The sequence below is a fragment of the Mastacembelus armatus genome, chromosome 17, assembly GCF_900324485.2.
Source record: "Mastacembelus armatus chromosome 17, fMasArm1.2, whole genome shotgun sequence".
Classification (NCBI taxonomy): domain Eukaryota; kingdom Metazoa; phylum Chordata; class Actinopteri; order Synbranchiformes; family Mastacembelidae; genus Mastacembelus; species Mastacembelus armatus.
Genome location: NC_046649.1, coordinates 7887030 through 7908178, shown reverse-complemented (window position 1 = coordinate 7908178; position 21149 = coordinate 7887030). Strand labels below are relative to the sequence as shown.

At 40.7% G+C, this 21149-nt stretch overlaps 2 protein-coding genes across 8 annotated transcripts; both read left to right on the top strand.

The window, feature by feature from the left end:
• Positions 1-1144: 1144 nt before the first annotated feature.
• ednrba (endothelin receptor Ba) lies at positions 1145-6495 on the top strand. Of its 2 annotated transcripts, none has more exons than XM_026314618.1 (8): positions 1145-1264; positions 1809-2288; positions 3573-3685; positions 4204-4408; positions 4961-5110; positions 5488-5621; positions 5747-5855; positions 6336-6495. In XM_026314618.1, the coding sequence occupies exons 2-8, from the start codon at positions 1875-1877 to the stop codon at positions 6468-6470; spliced, it is 1260 nt and encodes a 419-aa protein (XP_026170403.1). In that variant the 5' UTR covers positions 1145-1264; positions 1809-1874; the 3' UTR covers positions 6471-6495. The 2 variants fall into 2 exon arrangements, with proteins under 2 accessions (XP_026170403.1, XP_026170404.1); XM_026314619.1 differs by lacking the exon at positions 1145-1264 and adding an exon at positions 1278-1396.
• Positions 6496-12358: 5863 nt separating this feature from the next.
• Positions 12359-20826, top strand: LOC113134298 (ETS-related transcription factor Elf-1-like). Of its 6 annotated transcripts, none has more exons than XM_026313601.1 (9): positions 12362-12511; positions 12579-12632; positions 15286-15591; positions 15716-15842; positions 17326-17433; positions 17618-17773; positions 17870-17944; positions 18309-18504; positions 18644-20826. In XM_026313601.1, the coding sequence occupies exons 3-9, from the start codon at positions 15532-15534 to the stop codon at positions 19263-19265; spliced, it is 1344 nt and encodes a 447-aa protein (XP_026169386.1). In that variant the 5' UTR covers positions 12362-12511; positions 12579-12632; positions 15286-15531; the 3' UTR covers positions 19266-20826. The 6 variants fall into 6 exon arrangements, with proteins under 6 accessions (XP_026169383.1, XP_026169386.1, XP_026169384.1 ...); XM_026313599.1 differs by having other exon boundaries at positions 15154-15591; XM_026313598.1 differs by having other exon boundaries at positions 12359-12632; positions 15154-15591.
• Positions 20827-21149: the final 323 nt, after the last annotated feature.

Below are 21149 nucleotides of genomic sequence, written 5' to 3'. Positions count from 1 at the left end.
GGGTGTTTGTGTCCGTCTTGTTGTGAGACTGTAGGACGACATTGTGATGAGGAGAGGGATAGAAGAGGTGAAACATTTCATGGGACAAGATGTAAAAGGCTTAATGGTATGAAATGGTTTAAATTGTGGATTTAGTTTTAAAACATATAAACATTTTTGAAAAAAATGTAATAATAATCTTCACCTTCAGTCCTATTTGTAAAAAAATCAACAAAAGTATCAAATGAATGTGCACATAAAGTATTCATGTTCAGGGTATTTTATTTGACAGAAACTGAGGTAACATAACTTATGGTACTTTTTCAAGCATCTATGAGCTACTAGCACAAAATATAAAATTCCTGCAAAACTAATGATACTACATCAGCCTCAACTGTACTGAAAGTGCTAAGTAGCTAATGTTAGCGAGCTTATAAGATCCATATGCTAAATGTGTTAGCAATGCCATGCTGACATTAGTATTTAGAGTTAGCACAGACATCACAAAGCATAGCTGCAGACTCAGTAAAGGATCTATAATAAATAGATTTTTAGTTTGTTTGAAAAGCTAATGAAAATGTGTATCAGCTTTTTAAAATGGTAAATGTTGTGTATGTGTTTTCTTGTTACGTGCAAATTTCCAAATGCTTTTCTTTGTTTGGTAAATTGTTATATTGTCTGGCTGAATAAATGCTGATTATGATATATAATAACCAAGTTTGGCAGATAAAGAGTCAAATGCAATTGGGACTGATATATTAATCTCCTTTATGTTTTTTATTACACTGAGTATCAGCGTGATAAATGTGGTGCAGTTACTGATAAAGTCCAAGGGAGAGAATTGTTGTGAAAAAAAAAAATCCTATATTTTTGACAGAGTTTTGCTTATCTTGTAAGGTGAAACAGTAAAGTCAACATTTTGATTTAAAAAAAAAAAATACCGTTAATAATATTAATGGCCGATGTCACGGAGAAAATATATCATGAAAGTAAAGTAAGGCATAAAACACTCCCAGTCTAAGTACCTAAAACACACAGTTTTATTTTTTACCCTATATCCTCCATTAAAACGATGATGTCCACTGAATAACTTGTGAACATCTGCCTTTTCATGTCTTCCTCCTCCCCCTCCTCTTTCTACAGGGAGGAGGGGGAGGAGCAGCAGACTCTTGAGACTGTGTACACAGCAGCCAGAACCAGAAAGGACTGAACTTCCAGACGAGCTGGTTGGAAGTTTTGGATCACAGATTGGAGGATTTTTACTTTTACACCAGTGCCTCAGAGGGTAGGTGGAGATGATTGGACTGTCACTACACAAACAGCATCCCTTCACTTTTCTGTGTCTTGAGAGTTGCTGAGGAAGTCTGATCTACAGATATCACAGAATTTTTGAATTTCTACCTCAGTTAAGAGCTAGGTGAGAATTTTAACAGCATTAAACTACATATATATTGCTATACATACATATATATATATATATATATATATATATATATATGAGGTGGTTGTATATATATATATATATATATATGAGCGATGTATATATATGGAGAGAGAGAGAGAGAAAGGCTGAAATAATCTCTCAAAAAAAATGTTCTCAGAAAAGTCAAACTACCGTTTTGGCTCTAATGTTATTGATGGATGTGTCTGCAGTTGAGTTTTCAGTCAATTTATTTGGAGAAAACTGACAGCTGAATAGCTGAGTGAGCTCAAGTCATATAATAAGTGTTGGAACCTATTATTCCTATAACACACTGGGGCTGTTTATTTTATATGGTTTAACATTATTGCTGTAGTCATACAGTACTGTCTTGGAATTTGTGTTTCAGGCGTGTTCAAAGAGGAGCAGTTGCAGCCCAGTTGAATAAAAGCCATATTCATAACCAGACTCCAGGATGAGAACTCATTTCCTCTGCTTGAAGTTACTCCTCTTGCTGGGTCACCTTCTTGAGGCCAATGGGCAGCTGGAGCCAAAAACACAAGCACTCCAGGACTCTCCTGCTGTTACCCAGAGACTTGGGCTCGTAGAGAGGGATGTGCAGGGTCCAGTGAGGCCCAACATAACCGTGCCCCGTCGCCGGCTACCTCCAATGTGCACTGGACCCACAGAAATCCGAGACACCTTCAAGTACATCAACACAGTTGTGTCCTGCCTGGTGTTTGTTGTGGGTATAATTGGCAATTCCACTCTTCTCAGGATCATCTATAAGAATAAGTGCATGCGCAATGGGCCGAACATCCTGATCGCCAGCCTGGCACTTGGCGACCTGCTGCACATCATCATTGCCATTCCCATTAATGTTTACAAGGTGAGTCCAGGTCCTGCATACTTTCGACTTTTGGAAGTGTATACCACATAGGCTGATTGATAATGATGATTTTCTGCTTCATAGTAGTTTAATTTCCAATCCACTGAAACCTTTTCAGCTTTTTAAAAAGACTTTGTAATATACTGTACATCTTAAGTTTATAATAAGAACAATTTTTACTTTACTTGATTCTTGGCTCCTCTACATCCCACTGTGTCTCTGGCACATTATCTGGTGGACTGTGTGTGTGTGTGTGTGTGTGTGTATACAGTCAAATTGTGGGGACTCTAATTCCTTATAGGGACAAATAGCAAGTCCCCAAGACATCACCATAATCTTAACTTGGTTTACGAGGTCAAGGTTAGTGCAAGGACGGACTGTAAGTCAAAGAGCATCCTAACAGCCATAGAAAGACAAACATGTGCGTGAGTAAGACCTCGAGTGAGGATCAAAGTGTCTGTATTTGGGTAAGGGGGCAAGCATGTTAAAACAACTGGTTGCAGTTTCATACCAGAGCAAAGACAGGAGCCACATATGATTCCAATACATTTGCACTCACATTCCAGTCACCCGCCCAAAGCAGGCATTTTTCTGTTCTCCAAAAGATAGTCTACATCCCTGGGTTATGGTGCTTTGAGGTCAAAGAAGAGGCCTTACTGTGTCCTCAGGAAAGGACCAAAATCCTAAACCTATCAAGAAGAAGAAGAAGAAGAAAAAACAGCTCTGGATGTTGCTCAAACCAATTAGCTCAGTTTCACACATACCTGGGCTGCATGCCTGAGGCTGGGAAAATCAATGTGCACCGATGTTTGAGTCTGATGTTTACTTATGCTAAAAAGTGTGTGTGTAAAAAAGATAACAGTGCCAAAACAACATTTCTGTTTCATTTCAATGAATTCATGGGCAGAATTTAGGTATAAAATGGATTTGAGTGAATTAGTAATTTTAAATGTTGTGCACCTTTTTGTATCATGATCCATTATGCAAAACCAATATCCAATATAAATATAACTATTCATACCATGAAGAATTCATCACTGCCTTTTAAGACTTGGTTCATGGTTGGATTAGGGTTTGGTTATTTGTTCCTCTTATCCTGCAAAAACATCCACATCATTAAATCCAGCAGGACATTTAATTTGATCATTCTGGCTCTCAGTCTCACTTCGTTCTTCAAATGTCTCAACTTGAAAACTGCCAAGTCACCCTACTGACAGGGTGCGAGACAATGTGCTTCACCCCTTACCATGCTTCAACTCAGTCAACAATTCTTTCTCTCTGCAGCTCCTGGCAGAGGACTGGCCTTTCGGGGTGACTCTGTGCAAGCTGGTGCCATTCATCCAGAAGGCCTCAGTGGGGATCACAGTGCTGAGTCTGTGTGCTCTGAGTATTGACAGGTAAACCCAGCTACAAACAACTGACAACTCAGCCCTGTTCTCATGTCAGCTTCTAATTTCAGTCCCTAACAACAGTCAGGGATTACACAAACATTGTCAGAGTAATGACCTGTGACCTGACCTTTGACTTGCTTGCCACTGGCAACTTTTAGATTTAGCAATCTATAAATTGACAATTATTCTGTTGCACTTCTCAACCTTATCTGGTCATGACTGTCGACTGTATTATGATCTTGGAAATAGGAGTTTGGAAAATAGGAGCTTGGACTTTCTTTAAGCTGATTTTTTTGTTAAGCCGAGACGTGTTTTATACTCAATATCTCAGACACATTGAAGGTGCTAGTTAGCTAAGTTAGGCCAACTCTCTGCTCACTCTGGCTACATATTTCTGACATAGACAGAAGAGTGGCATCATTCTTCTCATTCTACACACAAAAGTGAATAAGCACAAAATGTCAGAGTTTTCCTTTTACACATTTTAATTGGTGTTTGAACGGATTTCATATGTGGTCTTCCAGGTATCGGGCCGTGGCCTCCTGGAGCCGCATCAAAGGGATAGGAGTCCCAAAGTGGATGGCTATCGAGATAGCAATCATCTGGATATTATCCATTATCCTGGCTGTGCCAGAGGCAATAGCCTTTGACATGATCACCATGGAGTACAAAGGAGAACATCTGAGGATCTGTTTGCTGCACCCCATGCAGAAAACTGACTTTATGAGGGTGAACAGACACTACACAGAACATCTGAGTTCTATAATTCAATGTAGAGAAAAAACATGCATGTTGACACAGCCGTGCACGCTACAAACCTACACATGCACATACTGACACATGAAAACACACAGAGACGCAGATGTTCATGTTGGCATACATGCTGACTCATGCTTAGAGCCTATACCCCAGACCTCCTGTCATGATCGAGGTTAGAAAGAATTTACAGGAAATGAAGCATTGTCAAATAAAAACTTCAGTATATAACAAGAGTTTTTACTCTTTGCTGACAGAAAATATTCCACTTTCTGCATTCGCATGTGTGTGTTACCGTGTCTGCCAGCAACCTTAGAATAACCAACTCCACTATGGTACTTAGATAAATTGATGTTTAAAAGCAAGTCAACAAATCTCAACTTAAGACATCCCTTTTACTTCCCCACTCCATGTCATTCTGCAGATATGAGCCACTGAATTTACTGTTGACATGCTTCACCTTTATCTCTCCAATAGAGATGTTTGTGTATCATCCAAAACTGTTCTTCCATTTTCTCCCTGTAGTTTTACAAATCAGCGAAGGACTGGTGGCTGTTCGGTGCATATTTCTGCCTGCCGTTGGCCTGCACTGCTATTTTCTACACGCTGATGACCTGTGAGATGCTGAGCAAGAAGAACGGAGTCCAGATTGCTCTCAGTGATCACCTCAAACAGGTTCAGTCATTGCATTTATTTTATTTAGTCTATTCACTAATGATTTTTGACAGGCTTCATATTAAGTGTTTTGAATGATTCTCATGTTACACTAATTTTGTTGCAGGAGAACCACACAACTAAGCTAAAGGAATATTTTATTTTTATTTTATCATTTTACTTTAAAGCCACAAATACAGCTTTTCTATTTATGTCTAACCTGAGACTCCTCAAAATGGATTTTATTTAATTTATTTTATATGACAAATTTGGAATTTCAGAACATTTTTAGACATCTTTTTGTGGACACAATTCTATCGCAGCAATTTCAATGCCAAATTGTTAGCACAGCCTGTACAGTGCAGTGATTTACAGTATGTGTATTTGTCTGTTTTCAGCGGAGGGAAGTAGCTAAGACAGTTTTCTGCCTGGTTCTGGTCTTCGCTCTGTGCTGGCTGCCACTGCACCTCAGTCGTATCCTGAAGCTCACCATCTATGATGAGAAAGATCCAAACCGCTGCGAACTGCTCAGGTAAGGAGGAAATAACCTTCCCACAGTCCACCAAAGAAAAAAAAAACAAAGCGCTTGCAGAAGAAGAATGAATCCCTCTTTAGGTCGGGTGAGGTGGAAAACTTATGTGTCTGTAACTTTCCCAGTTTCTTTTTGGTGTTGGACTACATCGGCATTAACATGGCATCTGTCAACTCCTGTATCAACCCCATCGCCCTCTACATGGTCAGCAAGCGCTTCAAGAACTGCTTCAGGGTAAGGTGCAGTGGTACGCAACTTGCAACAATGTAAACATGTCTTAAGAACAATAGCTCGACATTTTGAGTAAGAGGTTTATTTTCTTTATTTATTGAGGGTTGGATGAGGATATTGATTACAGACCATTAGCTTTGCTTTAGATAAAGACTGGAAACAGAAAATGTTAAATAGGTTCTGACCAAAAATAACAAAACCCTCCAACCAGCACTTCTACTTCTTCTTCTCACAACATGTAGTATCTTACACTGTGTAAGTTATGACTGTTTCTTGGCCAAGCACTTCTTCTACTAAATGAGAGTGATTTTTTCAATCCAATTGCTTCTCTAAAGCAAACAAGCTCATTTCTGGGTTGTAAACTAGGAAAAAAAGGAACCACATACTTTTTTCCTTCACCAAACATATTTATTATAAACACACTAATGATTTTTTCCCTCCCTTGGCCTCGCAAACTATCTCATCAATTTTTTCCTTCTCTAGTCCTGCCTGTGCTGCTGGTGCCTACCAGCCGAAATGTTGATGGACGAGAAGCAGTCGTGCATGAAGCTGAAAGTAACTGAACGGGCCTCTGACCACAGCAACTCCCACACAACCAACAAGTCCAGTACAGCCTGAGGAGAGTCTGAGAAGTGAGAAAAAGCTGAAAAAAATCTAAATATTGACATATGGATGGATGCATGTGGGTAACGCTCATTCAAGGCTCCTTCAAATCTTAAAGGACATTTTAAAATCAGGTTTCACTGATACTCATCCTTACTTATATATGAACACTTGCCATTATGGGTCACCACACACACTTCCTGTTCAAGAAGAACAAAGCACCAGTGCACTGCCATATGTTGTATTCTTGGATTAAGTGTAAAATGTGTGAAACGAACAAACTGGCGCTTATAGAGTCAAAGTTCGTCATTAGTGTTATTTAAAATGATGTGCTAAGGCTCGATTGTCTGAGGCAGCTCATCAGCAGCCCGGATAGTGAACACTACTTTGGCGCCATAAGTCTGATACATTTTGCATTGTATGGACTTCATTCCAGTGTATGTACGTACTGAGAAATGTGCAAACTTTATAACTTGTAACATTAATGCCTTTAAATGTCCTGTTGGTCTCACTTTCCTACTAGTTACTAAACTACTGATGCATGATCTGAGCTGTGTACCATTCAGCTATTGTATTATACAGTTCAATAGGCTACTGGGCCTATTCTTAAGGCTTTATGTGTTTCATAGATGTATTTGCTCCAAATTATCTTTATCTGACTTGTTGGTATGACAATAATTTGGGGTTTCTTTTTGCAATAAATGAAGTGAATAAGATGTTATATGATAAAGTATATATATATATATATATATATATATATATATATAAACTATAATAAAAAAGTTGTGTACTTAAGATAACATCTGTTTTCTAGCCATTATCTATTCCTACACATGATCACAGATTTACATCTGTGAATCTTAGCTTTGCCTGTCATTGCGGCCCGACTCTGAGTGTGGTGTATTTGTTTGCAACGTGGGTTTAATTTAAGTGTAGCAGCAGTTGGCATCATGTGATGGCAAGTGATAACACAGAGCCTTCTTTCTCTTTATTTTCTCTTTACTCCTAACACACACACACACACATACAGAGCTCTGACCAGGAATGTTTCTTCAGGCTAAACCAGCGTCACACATGTCACATTAGCTGTCAAAGGAGTGTCTGTCTTGTGATCCCTCACCACCCCTCCCTGACTCTTCTCATCATCTGCTCTCCTTGCCTTCGCTCTTGTTTCTTTTCTGCTTTTTTTTCTTGTTTTTTTATCTCTCCCCCTATCCTCTGCCCTTGTTTCCCTCGCCTTTCTCTAAATTCCTCTCTCCACTCTACACTGTAACGTCTCTGTGGTTTGACATTAAATCAAACCAATGGGTGCTGCAGCGCCAACTGAAAGAAATCAAATTCAGTGCATTCCTCCCTAAACTTGCTGAGAAACTCAGCGTTGTTCACTGAGCTCCTTCTTGTCTATAAATCAAGCATAATTAGCCCAGGATCAATTTAGAATCTCATATTTATCTCTAGAAAAATTACTTGAAATTAAAATCAGCTAACTTTAAACTGAGTTAAAAGTTTAGCATTTAACACCAATATGCCGACTCACTTCTTGATAAGATAGAGAAGATTAATACTTCTGAAATATAAAGGTCAAATCACATCATAAGGTTATAACATTGTTCTGCCTGTACAAAACATAAAAGACAACAGGTTGTAGTTGTATCAGGGTATGTGACCATTTGTTCTTCCTTTCACCTCCTGAGCTAAACTAACTGGCTGTTTTAGGCTTCATAGTAATCATAAAAAGCACAAGAGTGGTTCACGGCTCTCGAAAAAAGCATTTCCTAAAATATTTAAATATTCCTTTAAACAAAAAATAAATAAACCCTGCTTTACCATTTTAGCTTTAAATAGAATGAATTCTGTAAACAGACTAGAAGCAGGGAGAATCAGCTAACCAGACTTTATCCAAAGCAAAGGAAAAAAAATTGTGTTGCAGTACTTGAGTGAGCTCACATGATTGTGGTATACAGATTTGTGCACCTTTGGATAAAGGCAGACTGTGTCTCCATGCTTCTAGCGTAGATGAAAATCTAAGTTATAATTATGGTGATACTTTAGCTTCACAGACTATTTAACAAACTAACAGAGGTGATATCTTCTAACTAAAAACACAAACTTAAAAAGTTTACTTGTCTGTAATATAAAGTGTGTGTGTGTGTGTGTGTGTGTGTGTGTGTGTGTGTGAAGTGTGAGCAAATAAAGTGCAACTTAGTTTTAGTCATTCACTCTTTGAATTTTACCTGCAGCACAATTAATGGAGTAGATCTTAGGGCAGGAAAACTCTCCACAGCCCAGCTACAGCTAATATAACGCTAAAGCAGTCTACCGTAGAGAGGTAATGTCACTTTTATTGTTACTAGGAGCTGGAAAATATGGATGAAAACTTGCAGCAGATGGAAGTCAAAAGGTTAATAAGAGAAAATGCTCCAGTTAGCAATAAAAACTACTGTAAACCTTTGACAGAGTCTCCATGCTGCTGAGGGATTCTCTGGATGCAACACAAATTGTGGACTTCCCTTTATTAACTCTGAACTCTGGCTGGAACACTGAGGCTCTAAGCTCCTCTGAAACACACACCCCCACTCAAACACACTCCCGTGCACTACATTTGGACACACAGTTTGTCTTCACCTCCCTACAGTTTAAGACACAAGCAGAAAGTGCTGAAAAATGTCTGGACTGGGGGCCTGATAGTTTTGGGTCTTGGTTCCAGGGGTTGGGGGGCGTGAATAAACCTGGGTTGGTCCCTTTCTGTTCCCTCTTTCCCCAAACATTCTTTCATGTTTATCTGCCCCTTCCAGCTATATTTATGTGTCGAGTTGTGCATATTTACTGTGAATGCTTGGCAGGACTGTGCCAGCAAACTGCATTCAAAAACAACCGACACCAACTGTATGAACATGACGTTTGACTTCACTTTCAAATATGTGACAGACTCTACCTGCTCCTTCTCTTAACCTTTTGCACACTGAATTGTCTGACGGTGACAATTTGGCTTCTAAGGTTTTTAAGAATTTAAGATGATATATTATTGCTGTCTCTTTTATCTAGTACCATCCACTACCCTGTTTGGCTCTTCCCCCTGTCTTCTGAGCTCACCTAAACACACTGCTTCTGACAGAAATGTAATAATTTAAAGCTTATACACGTCTTGACACATGGGACTCATTTCCATTCTTCCTAGTTTTAGACTATTTATTCTGCATTGATAGCACAAGAGCAGAGCTTTCAGTCTGGCATATCTTAAACTAACATTTGGAAGAACAAAGAAAATAAGCTTTCATTATAAATGTGAAAGTGTGTGTGTGTGTTGCCTGTGTGTAGTTCAGGCATGGAAATACTTCAAGGGAAAAATGTTGAACCAAGCTCAAGCTAAGACCTTCACACTGCCTCTTGGCAGTGAGAACACATAACGAAGGTATGTGTACTGAAGACTCTGTGTGAGCTCATGTATGTGCTCACAACATGTATGAAATTGCTTTCTGCATTTTTGTTTACTTTGGTGTGCTGTTGGTCACGCACCATTGATTTCACACTTTAAGGAACGGCCGATAAAAGACACAAAAGCACATAACATTAGCCATTTTCACAGATGCAGCAGTAAAAGCAGCAGAAGGTGAGCAGACGTGGCCGGCAGAAGGGATTCATTACACTGACGTATTGACGTATCTGGAACTCTGGAATATTTCTTTCATCCGTCTCCCACTTAGCTATACATCAGGGGACATTCAAACTTTGTGTCACAGCCCTAGATGCTTAGGGTACCTCCCTTTTACTGCTTCTCCGACAATGGGATGAATCATCTATGTGGCCAGAGTACAAGATAAATAATGATACATCATCCGCAGACACACATATGGTGCACAGGTTGGTCAGACAAATACTGCAAATGTGACAACTGTCACCGTGCAGTTTATATCAGGTAAATGTGCAGCTGCAGCTTTTCATAAAGATCAAAATTCTAGTGGTCTGGAATAATAAATGACAATATATCCTGCTCTGCTGTATCAAGTTTTATCGTCTATTAAAAACTGCTAGTTGGTGGCGTATGCTTGTAACATCTTGATGGCCCATCTAATGTGCATCTCTGCATAAATGACAGAGATAGAACTGTTGTCCTCTGCATATCGCAAATAGCAACCTAATGAACCACATATGGCAGAAATGAAACTTGTTTTTTTCATGCAACTATTGCTGTCTCTGTAGTCTTAATTATAACAAGAGGGAAAACTGAAATTAAACATATAAAAATCAAAGACCTGTACTCAAAAATATCAGGCTACATTTCCTCCATCTTGAGTAAATCACAATACCCACCAGTTTTCCTGACGCCCTCTCTTGTACCTAATATTTTTGTACAGTCGCAAATCGTTCCAGCTTTACACAGCACCTGGTTTCCAACATCAGAATTGTGACCTGTTTGTGATTATTACAACTGTAATTAATGATTTACCTCAAATTTGGTTTCCATTGAATTATTTCTCCCTTTGCATCCTTCTCACACACACAAACACGCATATTGTAATAATCAACCCCACTCTCTGCAGCTTTATGAAAACATTATGGGAGTAAACCTTATTTTGAGCCAAAGCAGCACATTCTTTCTGTCTGCTGTTGCAGAAATGGGGAAAGATGACAAAGGAAATGAAGGGGAGGCTTGAATTACTTGGCCTTATCAGTCCAACTCCACCCACTGATATTGGTTATAAATGGATAGAACAAAAGATACAATTATTTAAAATAAATATGCTGTTGCTCTTTAAATCATATTTTAAATATGCAAATGTTAAAATCCTCAAAACCAACTTTTTCAAGAATTGAGTGAGTTTCTCGACACAGATCATCATATTTGACAGTGAAATAATTAATCATACATGTTCAACTTTTATGTATTTTTGAACATATGATGATTAATGGGGTGCCACGGTAAATGAGTGACCATGCCGAAACCCATCAGGGGCCTTTCTGTGTGGAGTTTGCATGTTCTCCCTGTGCTTGTGTGGGTTTTCTCCAGGTACTCTGGTTTCCTCCCACAGTCCAAAAACATGTATGTCAGGTTGATTGGTGACTCTAAATTGCCCATAGGAGTGAGTGTGAGTGTGTGAGGTTGTTTGTCTCTATGTGGCCCTGTGATGGACTGGTGACCTGTCCAGGGTGTACCCCTGCCTTTCACCCAAAGAGAGCTGGGATAGGCTCCAGCAGATCCCTGGGACCCTGGTTAGGAATAAGCGGGTATAGATGATGAATGGATGGATGAAGTTGACAGAAGGGGTAGTTGTAATCCAACCATTACAACAGTGGCAGGATACTGAGACAGTCGGGCTGGGTGCAGAAGGCCCTGTTAACGTCCAAAAAGCAGCAGTGACAGTCCTATACTAGACCCTATGTGCCACATCGTTTTCTGTTCTAGCGGTTGTTTATTTAAAGGAGAGACAAAAGGAAGGCAATAGGCAGGTGGACTAGACAGTTGTTAAGGGTGTTGGTGCAGAGTTTTACCACTAGGGAGCACAAGGGACTGGAGAAATAATAGACCTGTATTTTACCTGGAGTGAATCCATCTGTGCTTGTGTCTGTAAGCCTTTTTTGTCTTTTTGTTCTGTTTTGTATCTGTTTTCTGTCTATATCTACACTTGTGTAAAATGTAAACATTAACCTGTGGCTTCATAAATCCACCTCAGCTTAGTGAAGCTTACCTAATGATTTAATTTCAAATTTAGTGAAATCATCACATATAATCCAATGGCTGTCCACCCTCATATAAACCGCGGGGCTGTTTACAGATTGGTCGCTTGGCTCTCTACTGCTTTACATTGCAAATATGCCCGTGTTTACATTTGCTCCTTACTGACAATGGTCACTATGGGTTACCTTGACTCACAACGCAGGTAACCAATCACATCTCACAGGGGGGTGCAGTTCTCTGGAAAAGAGGAAGCAAGAACTGACAAGGGCTGAAAGCAACAAGAAAAAAAACAAAAAAAACAAGTCGATCTACAGTGATATTAAGCCTGTGTGGCACCTTCCCTGCTGAGTGGAGCCCTGCAAAAGGAAACTGATCCCAGGTCTGTATGCAGATGAAGGCTGTGTGTTTGCCAAAAGGGATGAGAACAATTTTCGTTTCTCTCTCAGATCCTCCAGGCAGCTGCTGCTCTGCCACATACAGAAACAAGCTGTAAACCTAAGGTAAGCCTACAACTTCTTATTCCACATAACACATCTACTACTTCAACAATATTTTAAAACAACAAAAGGAAATGCTGGTCGCACTTCATGTGACTCTATGTTGCATTACATGTGCTGAAGGGAAAGTGAAAGTATTTTCACAGTGTGTGATTTTCTGAGCATGGCCGTTTGACACTGCTTAAACATCCTGCCAGAAAATGTTTATTAAAAACTACCAGTACTTAACTGACTTTAAATGACAGCTAAACCACCACGTATATACAACAAAGAGCTCATAACAACATGTGTGTTAATGTGACGATCTCTACCTTTCCCTATTTCATGACCTCCTCCTCTCCATGCACCATATTTCACTGCTTTCATTAATCAAAGCCCAGTTACCCCGAGCAACAAGGGGGACTTATCAGCTGTTCCCTCACTTGCCATACTGCTATCAGACTGGCCTAGTTCACATGCATACATACACATTCTCTGCCCGTTTCTGTCAAACACACCCGTGCTCTTATATCTCAGTCACTGACTCTCTCACACTCACACACGCATACTGGGGAATGAATGTTATGGTGGCTTATCAGTGTCCTTAGGGGCCTGGCACCCACTTCACAGAGTTGGATCCCACTGCCAAGGCCACAGGGACAAACCTATGTGACCAGAGTGCTGATGAACAAAGTCTCTGTACTGTTAGAGAGGCGTCTGTAGCAGCAGGCTGCAGGGCACGCTAACAATGAGCATATGCACATGGCACAATGGCAGGCAGCAGTGGCTACTAGTCAAAGAAAGAAAAATGCAAAAATACAGAAGTCCTGCAGGCCTGTGGCATCGCATCACTGGTCTGTAGTACGGTTCACTTCTACACAGCACAAAATAAAAGCTGCACTCTACCTGTTTTTCACTACCTTCATTGCCATACTATACATCCAGAGCCTGATTTTCAGGTTAGGAAATGAAAAAGTAATTATTAGTTCATTATGTTAAACAGGTATTGCAACATGACAAGAAACACATGCTGAATGGTGATTTATTAAATGATCTGTGATTCACCATTAAAAAAAGTACTTTGTGCAGCAGCTAGATTATTTTCTCAGAAAACAATGGAAAAAAAAAAAACATTTTCCCCAGAGACCGAAACAATATCTTTAAATTACTTGTTTTGTCCAACAAACTGTCCAAAAGGCCAAAAACACTCAGCTTGCTTCCAGAGAGAGCTGAGAAAACATAAACAAGCAAAAATTAACCTTTAAGAAGCTGAAACCAGCAAATGCATGAATTTTGGATTAAGAACTACTTAAAGCTATTGAAATTATTAGCACTACCTCTGCTATCAGCTCTGGTCTCTCCTATAATCAAACATTGTATACATGTTTGTAAAAAGGAGATTTGTTTTCCTCACTTACTTAAATACCTTAGACTGCTCTGAGGGGTGAAATAGTCTCAATTTCACTGGTGTCCTGCATAAATCACTGAGTGCCAAATGACTGCAAACATCAGAGGAAGTTAGAAATGAGAAGGCCATTGCTGGCAGAGATGTTGGCAGCAGTTTGGCACAGGAACTCAGGAAGCGGTGCCTCCTAACTGAGCTGTGCTTCCTGTGTGATAACTGACCCAAACATGTTGCTTCTGTCTCACACATGTAAAGACAAAGAAGCACTCTCGCATTTTCTCTGTCTGCCAGCAGGGGTATAAAAAAAAAACTCAGGATCTGTGAGACTCTACCGAGGCTTTTTCAACCAAACTGAGGATTAATGGGATTAAAATGTAGGCGCTCGGTGATTAGAATTAATTCCCTGGAAGCAGTTTGTTCACTGCGCGAAATCTATTGTACACAAAACCTAAATCCTGCCGTGATCCTCGCCAGAGAGAGGCTGAAGGTAAGTGCAGGTGTGCACTGTTTACAGCTTAAATGTGACACTTGTGAGGGGGAGGCTGCAGCAGAAGAGACTACATTCACCTACTTTCTTATAACCTCAAAAAAACCTGAAAGCATACTGCGTCATTAAGAGGAATTGACAGTAATGTGATGGCCTAAAAAAATGGGGTGAGGGGAGAGAAAAACATGTGAAGGGGAGAGACTGAGGAGGAGTTGAGGAGAGGAGGAATCGTGTAGTTTGCCCAGAATGTCCCCTTCACAGTAAAGTTTTAAGGAATGTGCATGCAACAGCCCTAAAACCTTGAACATTGTGAAAAGACATCATGTTTCATGTTCACCACCAGCTGCCTCCCCCCTTCTAATACCACACACGCACACGCACACACACATTGCAGTGCAAACGCTTCCTTCCTGTTGCTGGGTTAGCCTCTTTTAGACGCAAGATAAGAGCAAAAAGAATGAGATGTATGAAAGAGGGAAGCAAACTGTGCTGTAACATCAGACTGACCACTTTTCTTTATTTGGACATTTTATTAGAAACTCTAGAACTGCATGCCACCCGAATTTCACTGCAAGTGTGGCATTTATACAGTGTGTTTTGTCCCCAGATCGTCCCCTCGCACACGTTTGTCCTCATTTCTTTTCTCATTTCAGTCAGACCGCAGGACAGTTCAGCAACCCCCACTTCCTCATCGAGAGTTGAAGCACAGCGAGCGAACATGAGTTTCCTGTGACGCCTCTATGTCTTTGGTCAGTTATTTTACTCACATCACTCTTTCACCGTAGAGTTACCGTGCATGGGAAGACATCAGCCTATCCTGGAGGAAGCTCTCTGGTAGATCCACACTGACAGTCACAGTTTCAGCCATCAGGAGATTCTCTTAAAAACTGATCTGTCTGGACACAAAAACACATCAGGCCTATTGGGATATTAACAGTCTACAGGAGGAAAGCTGGGATGCTATTTTCACACAGTTAAGGTTGTGTGTGTATGTGTGTGTGTGTGTGTGTGTGTGTGAGTGATATTCAGCCATGCTACAGCAGTCAGAGCTCATCTTTGACTATGCCAGTGACCACATTAATATGTCACAGGTGAGTACATTTCAAAGTCAAGCTCAAAGTATCACCTGATCTAATATGAAACAGGGCAACAAGCCTTTCTGAGGAGTGTGACCAAACTGCAGTGCAATCTGCTCTCTGATCTCATCTCATTCAGGTGGGGGGTCACTCTGAGTACCCCTCGGTGATCGTGGAGCAGGTACCTCATCCACACCTGCTCTCTTTCTCGGGTCTTGCGTGTGAACAGCTACAGACTGAGGACGATCCCCAGCAGCTGTTTGAAGGTCAGTGAACGCAACACACGCAGGCTCCAGCCTCTTTATCCGACACTTTCACGACGTGAGCTCACCCAGCGTCTGCCCGCACGGGGTTATAGTTGTCCAGCAGCGTTAAAGTCGATAAATTGACTTTATTATTCAAGTCTTATCCGTCTGGAAGTCACAGCAGATATATGGGAAAACGTGGAGCTGCGCTTGCGCAGTCGCAACCCTCGCACATGGACCACCCTCCGCAAAAATTCAGGAAGTTAGCAAAACATTCCTGGTTTAATTTCTGTGGAAATGCGCTAATGAATCACATTAGGATGTAGACGTGGTCGGTCCGGGCTACAGCACCCATGCTATAGCTTGTCTGTCATCGATGCTGGGAGGTAAAAGTAAGTTATACCGCTATATCGGGTTGTTTTGGCGACACGGCGCTGGCTGGACAGGGCAGATGGTAACGTTAGCTAAGGCTAATAGCAGCACAGCAACAATTACTGACACATGTGTAACTACTGTTTACTTTGGGTCTGGACGGAACCAACCTGCTGCGTTTCGTCAAACGTGGCCATTTGTTGTGATGTGTCGGTAGGTGGTTTTCCCGGGGGGCAGAAAGTGTTTGAGCTGACGGCAGACATCTGTTAGCTCGGTCCTTCACAACATGTCACATTAATAGATGCGCACAAAACAATAGACCCCATGTGGTGACACTTTCACCAAGGGCCCGCATGTGTGACCCGATTAATGCCCACAGATGTCAGGGGTCACAGGAGCCCTGATAGAGCTGCCCACATGGTTTGACATCGTGAAGCCTCCTAGTTGGATGATGCTTTACTTGACTTTCAGTGAGGGAAGGGATAAAGACAAAGGACTGTAAGCACTGTGTTGGGTCATTAAAGGGTCAGTACACCTTGATTACAAAAAGCACCTGTCTCTTACCTATAGGGCAGTGATTCTCAACACAGTCACCTGTAGAGGAGTCTAATTAGAGATATGCTAATGTCGTAAACATTACCCCATGTTAGTGTTTATGGGGTAATGAGCACAGAAATATGATGACAATCTAGTGTGATCCTGATGTTGTATGATTTTTGTAACCTTTCACTATTGCACAGGACACACTTCAGTTTCCTCCAACCTTAGTCAGCTGTCTTTGTGGTGAATTACTGTTGTGCAATTCCAGCAAAGCCCATTATATCTGTTGAAAGGTATTATAAAGGGGCACTTAAACCGGATAGGGCTGTGTGGTTAGTGTCACACACACAAAAAAAAGCTGTGAACCACTTTCATATGCAGTCCTTACGACTGGGGGTAGGTGATGATGAAAGTAATTTCATGCTAAGAAGTAATAAGAATGTATGCTGTTATAATCTGGGCGAGCCAGCTCTTTAAAATGAAGCTTTATCCTCAGAGCTTCTCGTGTTTAATTTTCATCCTACACACCACCAGCCTCCCCCACCTGCTGCAGAGTGTTTATGTGTGTAACTCCCTTGTCTGTGGTCTGTAGTGGAGCCATGTGAAAGTGGAGAGGAAGAGACCATGGAGACACTTGTTGCCGCTGACTCACTTCTCAACATGGACTGCCCTGACACCCTCTCCCTGGAACAACACTACTGTAAGCAAACACATGAACAAATACGCGTTAACACTACTTACATACACATTAACAGGGTGCCCCAGTAAAATCTCTCTCTGTCTGCTTGTGGACGTAGGACAGGTTTGACTGCAGGATGTTATTTTTAGACATGGTGGTCACACTGCTGTTCTCTTTCATTACATCTGTTTATGTGCCCCTGCAGCCCAGACCTTCTTACCATCACTGGCTGATGTCATCACTACTCCTGTTACCCAGGTGACTGTGTCAGCAGGGGGCATTGTGGGAGCTGTTGACCAATCACAATGGCACTCGTTGCACATGAAGAAGCCTGCGGCACCGCTGCAGTCAAGAAAGCGAGGTCAGTCACTTATTTGTTCATCATCTTATCTGAAACTAGATCATGGCTTGTGTGATCATATTAAATAGCTTGTGTTCCTGTTCTTCATCTCACCAGGTAGAAAACCTCGACATCGGAGGGCAGAGTCTCCCACACCAGATATTATAGTGAAAAAGGACAAATACAACAAAGGTATTGTCACATATTAGTCAATGTGTTGTCAGATATTCACCTCATTGTGAAAATATATTGGCAGTACGTCACGTCACAGTGAGAATCAGTGTCATTTTTCCAAAACACTTTCAGTACAACATAAGCAGAATAACATACAAAGCAGTAGAGAATGCACAGAGTGAAAAATGCAAAGCTTGTTGTTTCATAATGAACACTTACACTGCTCTCCGCTATGACAAAAGATAGTTGAAGACAGCAGTGTTACATATTCCATATCTGAAAATGGCCTGAGACAAATAAATTACATTACTTTAACAAAATAAATTTTCTGTGCTGTTTATTTATCTTTCCTTTTTCATCATATTTCCTGTTTGTGCTTCAGGAGGAAACACTCTGTACCTGTGGCAGTTCCTGATGGAGCTGCTGCAGGATCGACAGGTCTGCCCCCGCTACATCAAATGGACTAATCCCGATGCAGGGATCTTCAAGTTGGTCAACTCAAAAGCAGTAGCCAGGCTCTGGGGCAAACACAAGAACAAGCCAGATATGAATTATGAGACAATGGGCAGAGCACTCAGGTACACAGTCATCATAAAATACTCAAGAGTATCATGCTCATGTTTTTACTTTGACTTAAACAGCTTCTGGATCTTAAATAATGACCAAACATGATTCTGGGTTTTTTATTCTTAATGCTGAGTCTCTGTTTTTCTGCAGGTATTACTACCAGAGAGGCATACTGAATAAGGTGGAAGGTCAGCGTCTGGTTTATCAGTTCAGCTCTTTGCCCAAAGATATGATTTATATCACAGATGGAGATGGAAGCAAAGAGGAAAAAGATGATGATCATGACGACAACAGCGACAATGATGAAGGTATGAGTGATGACTCTGATGACAGCACAGTAGCTTCTAGTGATCAGTCAGTGGAAGAAGAAGATTTACATCCACCCCAGAAGAAGACATCATCTGGCTCTATCCAAGCCACAGCACCCCAGCGGACCAGGCCGGCTCCCAGGCCTTCAGGCCAGCGTGACACTGTTCTGCGGCCTGCCAGTTCCAGCTTGATCCAGGAGAACCATTTGCCTATTGTGTCTGCTGAGATGCTGCGGACCCTGCAGAACCTGCAGAAGGTCCAGTCCCTGCAACCCGGGGGTCATGCCTCTGTCTTTAAAACGGCTGAGCTGCTGGGCAGCCTATGTGAGCGACAGGCTGCTGCTGAGGTGGCTGTAAACAGTCGAAGTGCATCAGAGGCACCAGATAAAAAGTCACACAGAGGGCAGAAAGCTTCACAAGTGGGGACTCCACTGCTGGTGCCTCCCACTAGCTCTGACCAATAGAACAGACCAATCCACACACACACACATACATATACATACATAACTATACACTCCACCGACTCAGGACCAGTTACAGAGCTGCACTTGCTGTAGCAGTGTCTGCACACCAGGGCATATATTTCTTAAATGTGGGAGGGTTGATCTAGGATTATTTTGGTATTTTAGATTTTATTATGAATTGATGACAAAAATAATTCTAGATCAGTGTTTACTCCTTCACTTTGGCTGGAAATTGGCAGGAACCAAATTCTCACAGAATTTTTTCTTCTCAGTAGACACAAATTTAAAAAGACTCATGCCCTCTATCTCAGCCTTCAGTCCTTTACAATACAAGACACCAAAGACAGATATGCACTGGAATCTACAGCCTCTGCACCTTTTGCAGATGCACCCTCTGCTTGCACTTCAGCTCCATTGTCATGGAGCAAATTGTCAGATTAGCGCACTGTGCCCTCTTTCTCTGCAATTTTTCTTGCATGCTCTTTCTCACTGTCATTATTATTATTAGTTTTACTATCACATGCTGAATCGTTCCTTTGCCTTGAAAGTGGCATTGCACTAATGTTTACTTCTGCTGTACGTTTCTTCTCTAAGTGCTTGAAGATCTCAGACCACCTGCGTCCTCTGTTTCTTGTAATCATGAGGTTATTAAGGGAAAACATTCCATATTGTTATTATTTTTTTAAGATCACTGAATTATGTTTGTATTGTGAAATATTGAAAACAAGGGATCACTTATTTCTAGAATAGGAATTTAGCACTGCTGCTGTTTTATAGTTGTTGTATCTACACAGTAGACTTTACTTTTGTTGACAATCACCAGTGAAATGGTCCCGTTGCCTTTTATTTAGCTACAGTGCCTCCTGTAGAGTAGCTTTTCTGCAATGTACAGATTCAGTTATCACACTTATACAAATGCGTATGCAGTCCTGTAATGCCTTTTGATATCGTCATGTACGGTGTGTTTAACTGTGTCTCTGTGAGCTTGCTTGACTTGTGCCTTGTTGCGTTTTCTTCCTCAGGTTCATTAACTTTCTTTTTGCTGCACAGATTGTATTGTATACTCTATGCAAGGAGTTAAACAGCTGGCCTTTTATAATGGGGTAAAGTTAGGTTCAGTGTTTTCTCTTAAGTTGTGTTGTTTTTTTGTTTTTTTTTTTGTTTGTTTTTTTTTTTGTTTTTTTTTAGCCTCACAAGACAAGCCTACAAAGTTCACCTCACACCAAATGAAGATAGGGCTTGTAAGACTAAGGCATCTGTGAGGCTAAACATCATTAGGAGATGCATAAAGTTGTGCCTTTGCCCCCAGGTAACCCCTATGCAAAACTATTTTGACTATATTACTGAGTAAACTATTTCATTTGAAGTCCATTCACTTTGCTTTATCTGGAGGTCTCTTGATATTGTATGTTTTGCTGATATGATTTGTAAGCTTGTAGCAGAGGGAGAGGTTAACTTTCTGTTGCTTTTTTTTCTTTTTGGGTGTGTTTGCTTTCATGCAGTCCCGAGGTGCTGAAAAGATAATGGTCTATTACATGAAATAAACTTAATTTTGCCATCAGCTGTGTAAAATTCAGCTTTACTCATTTGTTCGCCCACATTTGCTTTACCAGCTTCTGTAGCAGAAAGTACCTGAAGTACTTTATTTAAATAAATATTTATGTTATTGTACAAATACACATGGTACATGTCAAAATGAAATAATGTACCTTTCTAATTTGTTACACTTATATGTACTACTTTATATTTTTCACTTGTGTATTCAGATTATGAAATAAAATTCAATATTATCCAAGAAACTGCCCATGATACAGAGCAAGTGAAATCTGCTCCACCTGACCAAACTACAAGATAAAAATGTACTTTCACTTTTGTTAATAATAT

What these genes read in the sequence shown, in the direction of transcription:
- ednrba (XM_026314618.1), top strand. Translation starts at nt 1,875, where the DNA reads ATGAGAACTCATTTCCTCTGCTTGAAGTTACTCCTCTTGCTGGGTCAC. An exon ending in AGAAAACTGACTTTATGAGG is followed by an intron (nt 4,409 to 4,960) that starts GTGAACAGACAC and finishes TTCTCCCTGTAG; the next exon opens with TTTTACAAATCAGCGAAGGA. An exon ending in AACCGCTGCGAACTGCTCAG is followed by an intron (nt 5,622 to 5,746) that starts GTAAGGAGGAAA and finishes TAACTTTCCCAG; the next exon opens with TTTCTTTTTGGTGTTGGACT.
- LOC113134298 (XM_026313598.1), top strand. Translation starts at nt 15,532, where the DNA reads ATGCTACAGCAGTCAGAGCTCATCTTTGACTATGCCAGTGACCACATT. An exon ending in ACCACATTAATATGTCACAG is followed by an intron (nt 15,592 to 15,715) that starts GTGAGTACATTT and finishes CATCTCATTCAG; the next exon opens with GTGGGGGGTCACTCTGAGTA. An exon ending in GCTGCAGTCAAGAAAGCGAG is followed by an intron (nt 17,774 to 17,869) that starts GTCAGTCACTTA and finishes TCATCTCACCAG; the next exon opens with GTAGAAAACCTCGACATCGG.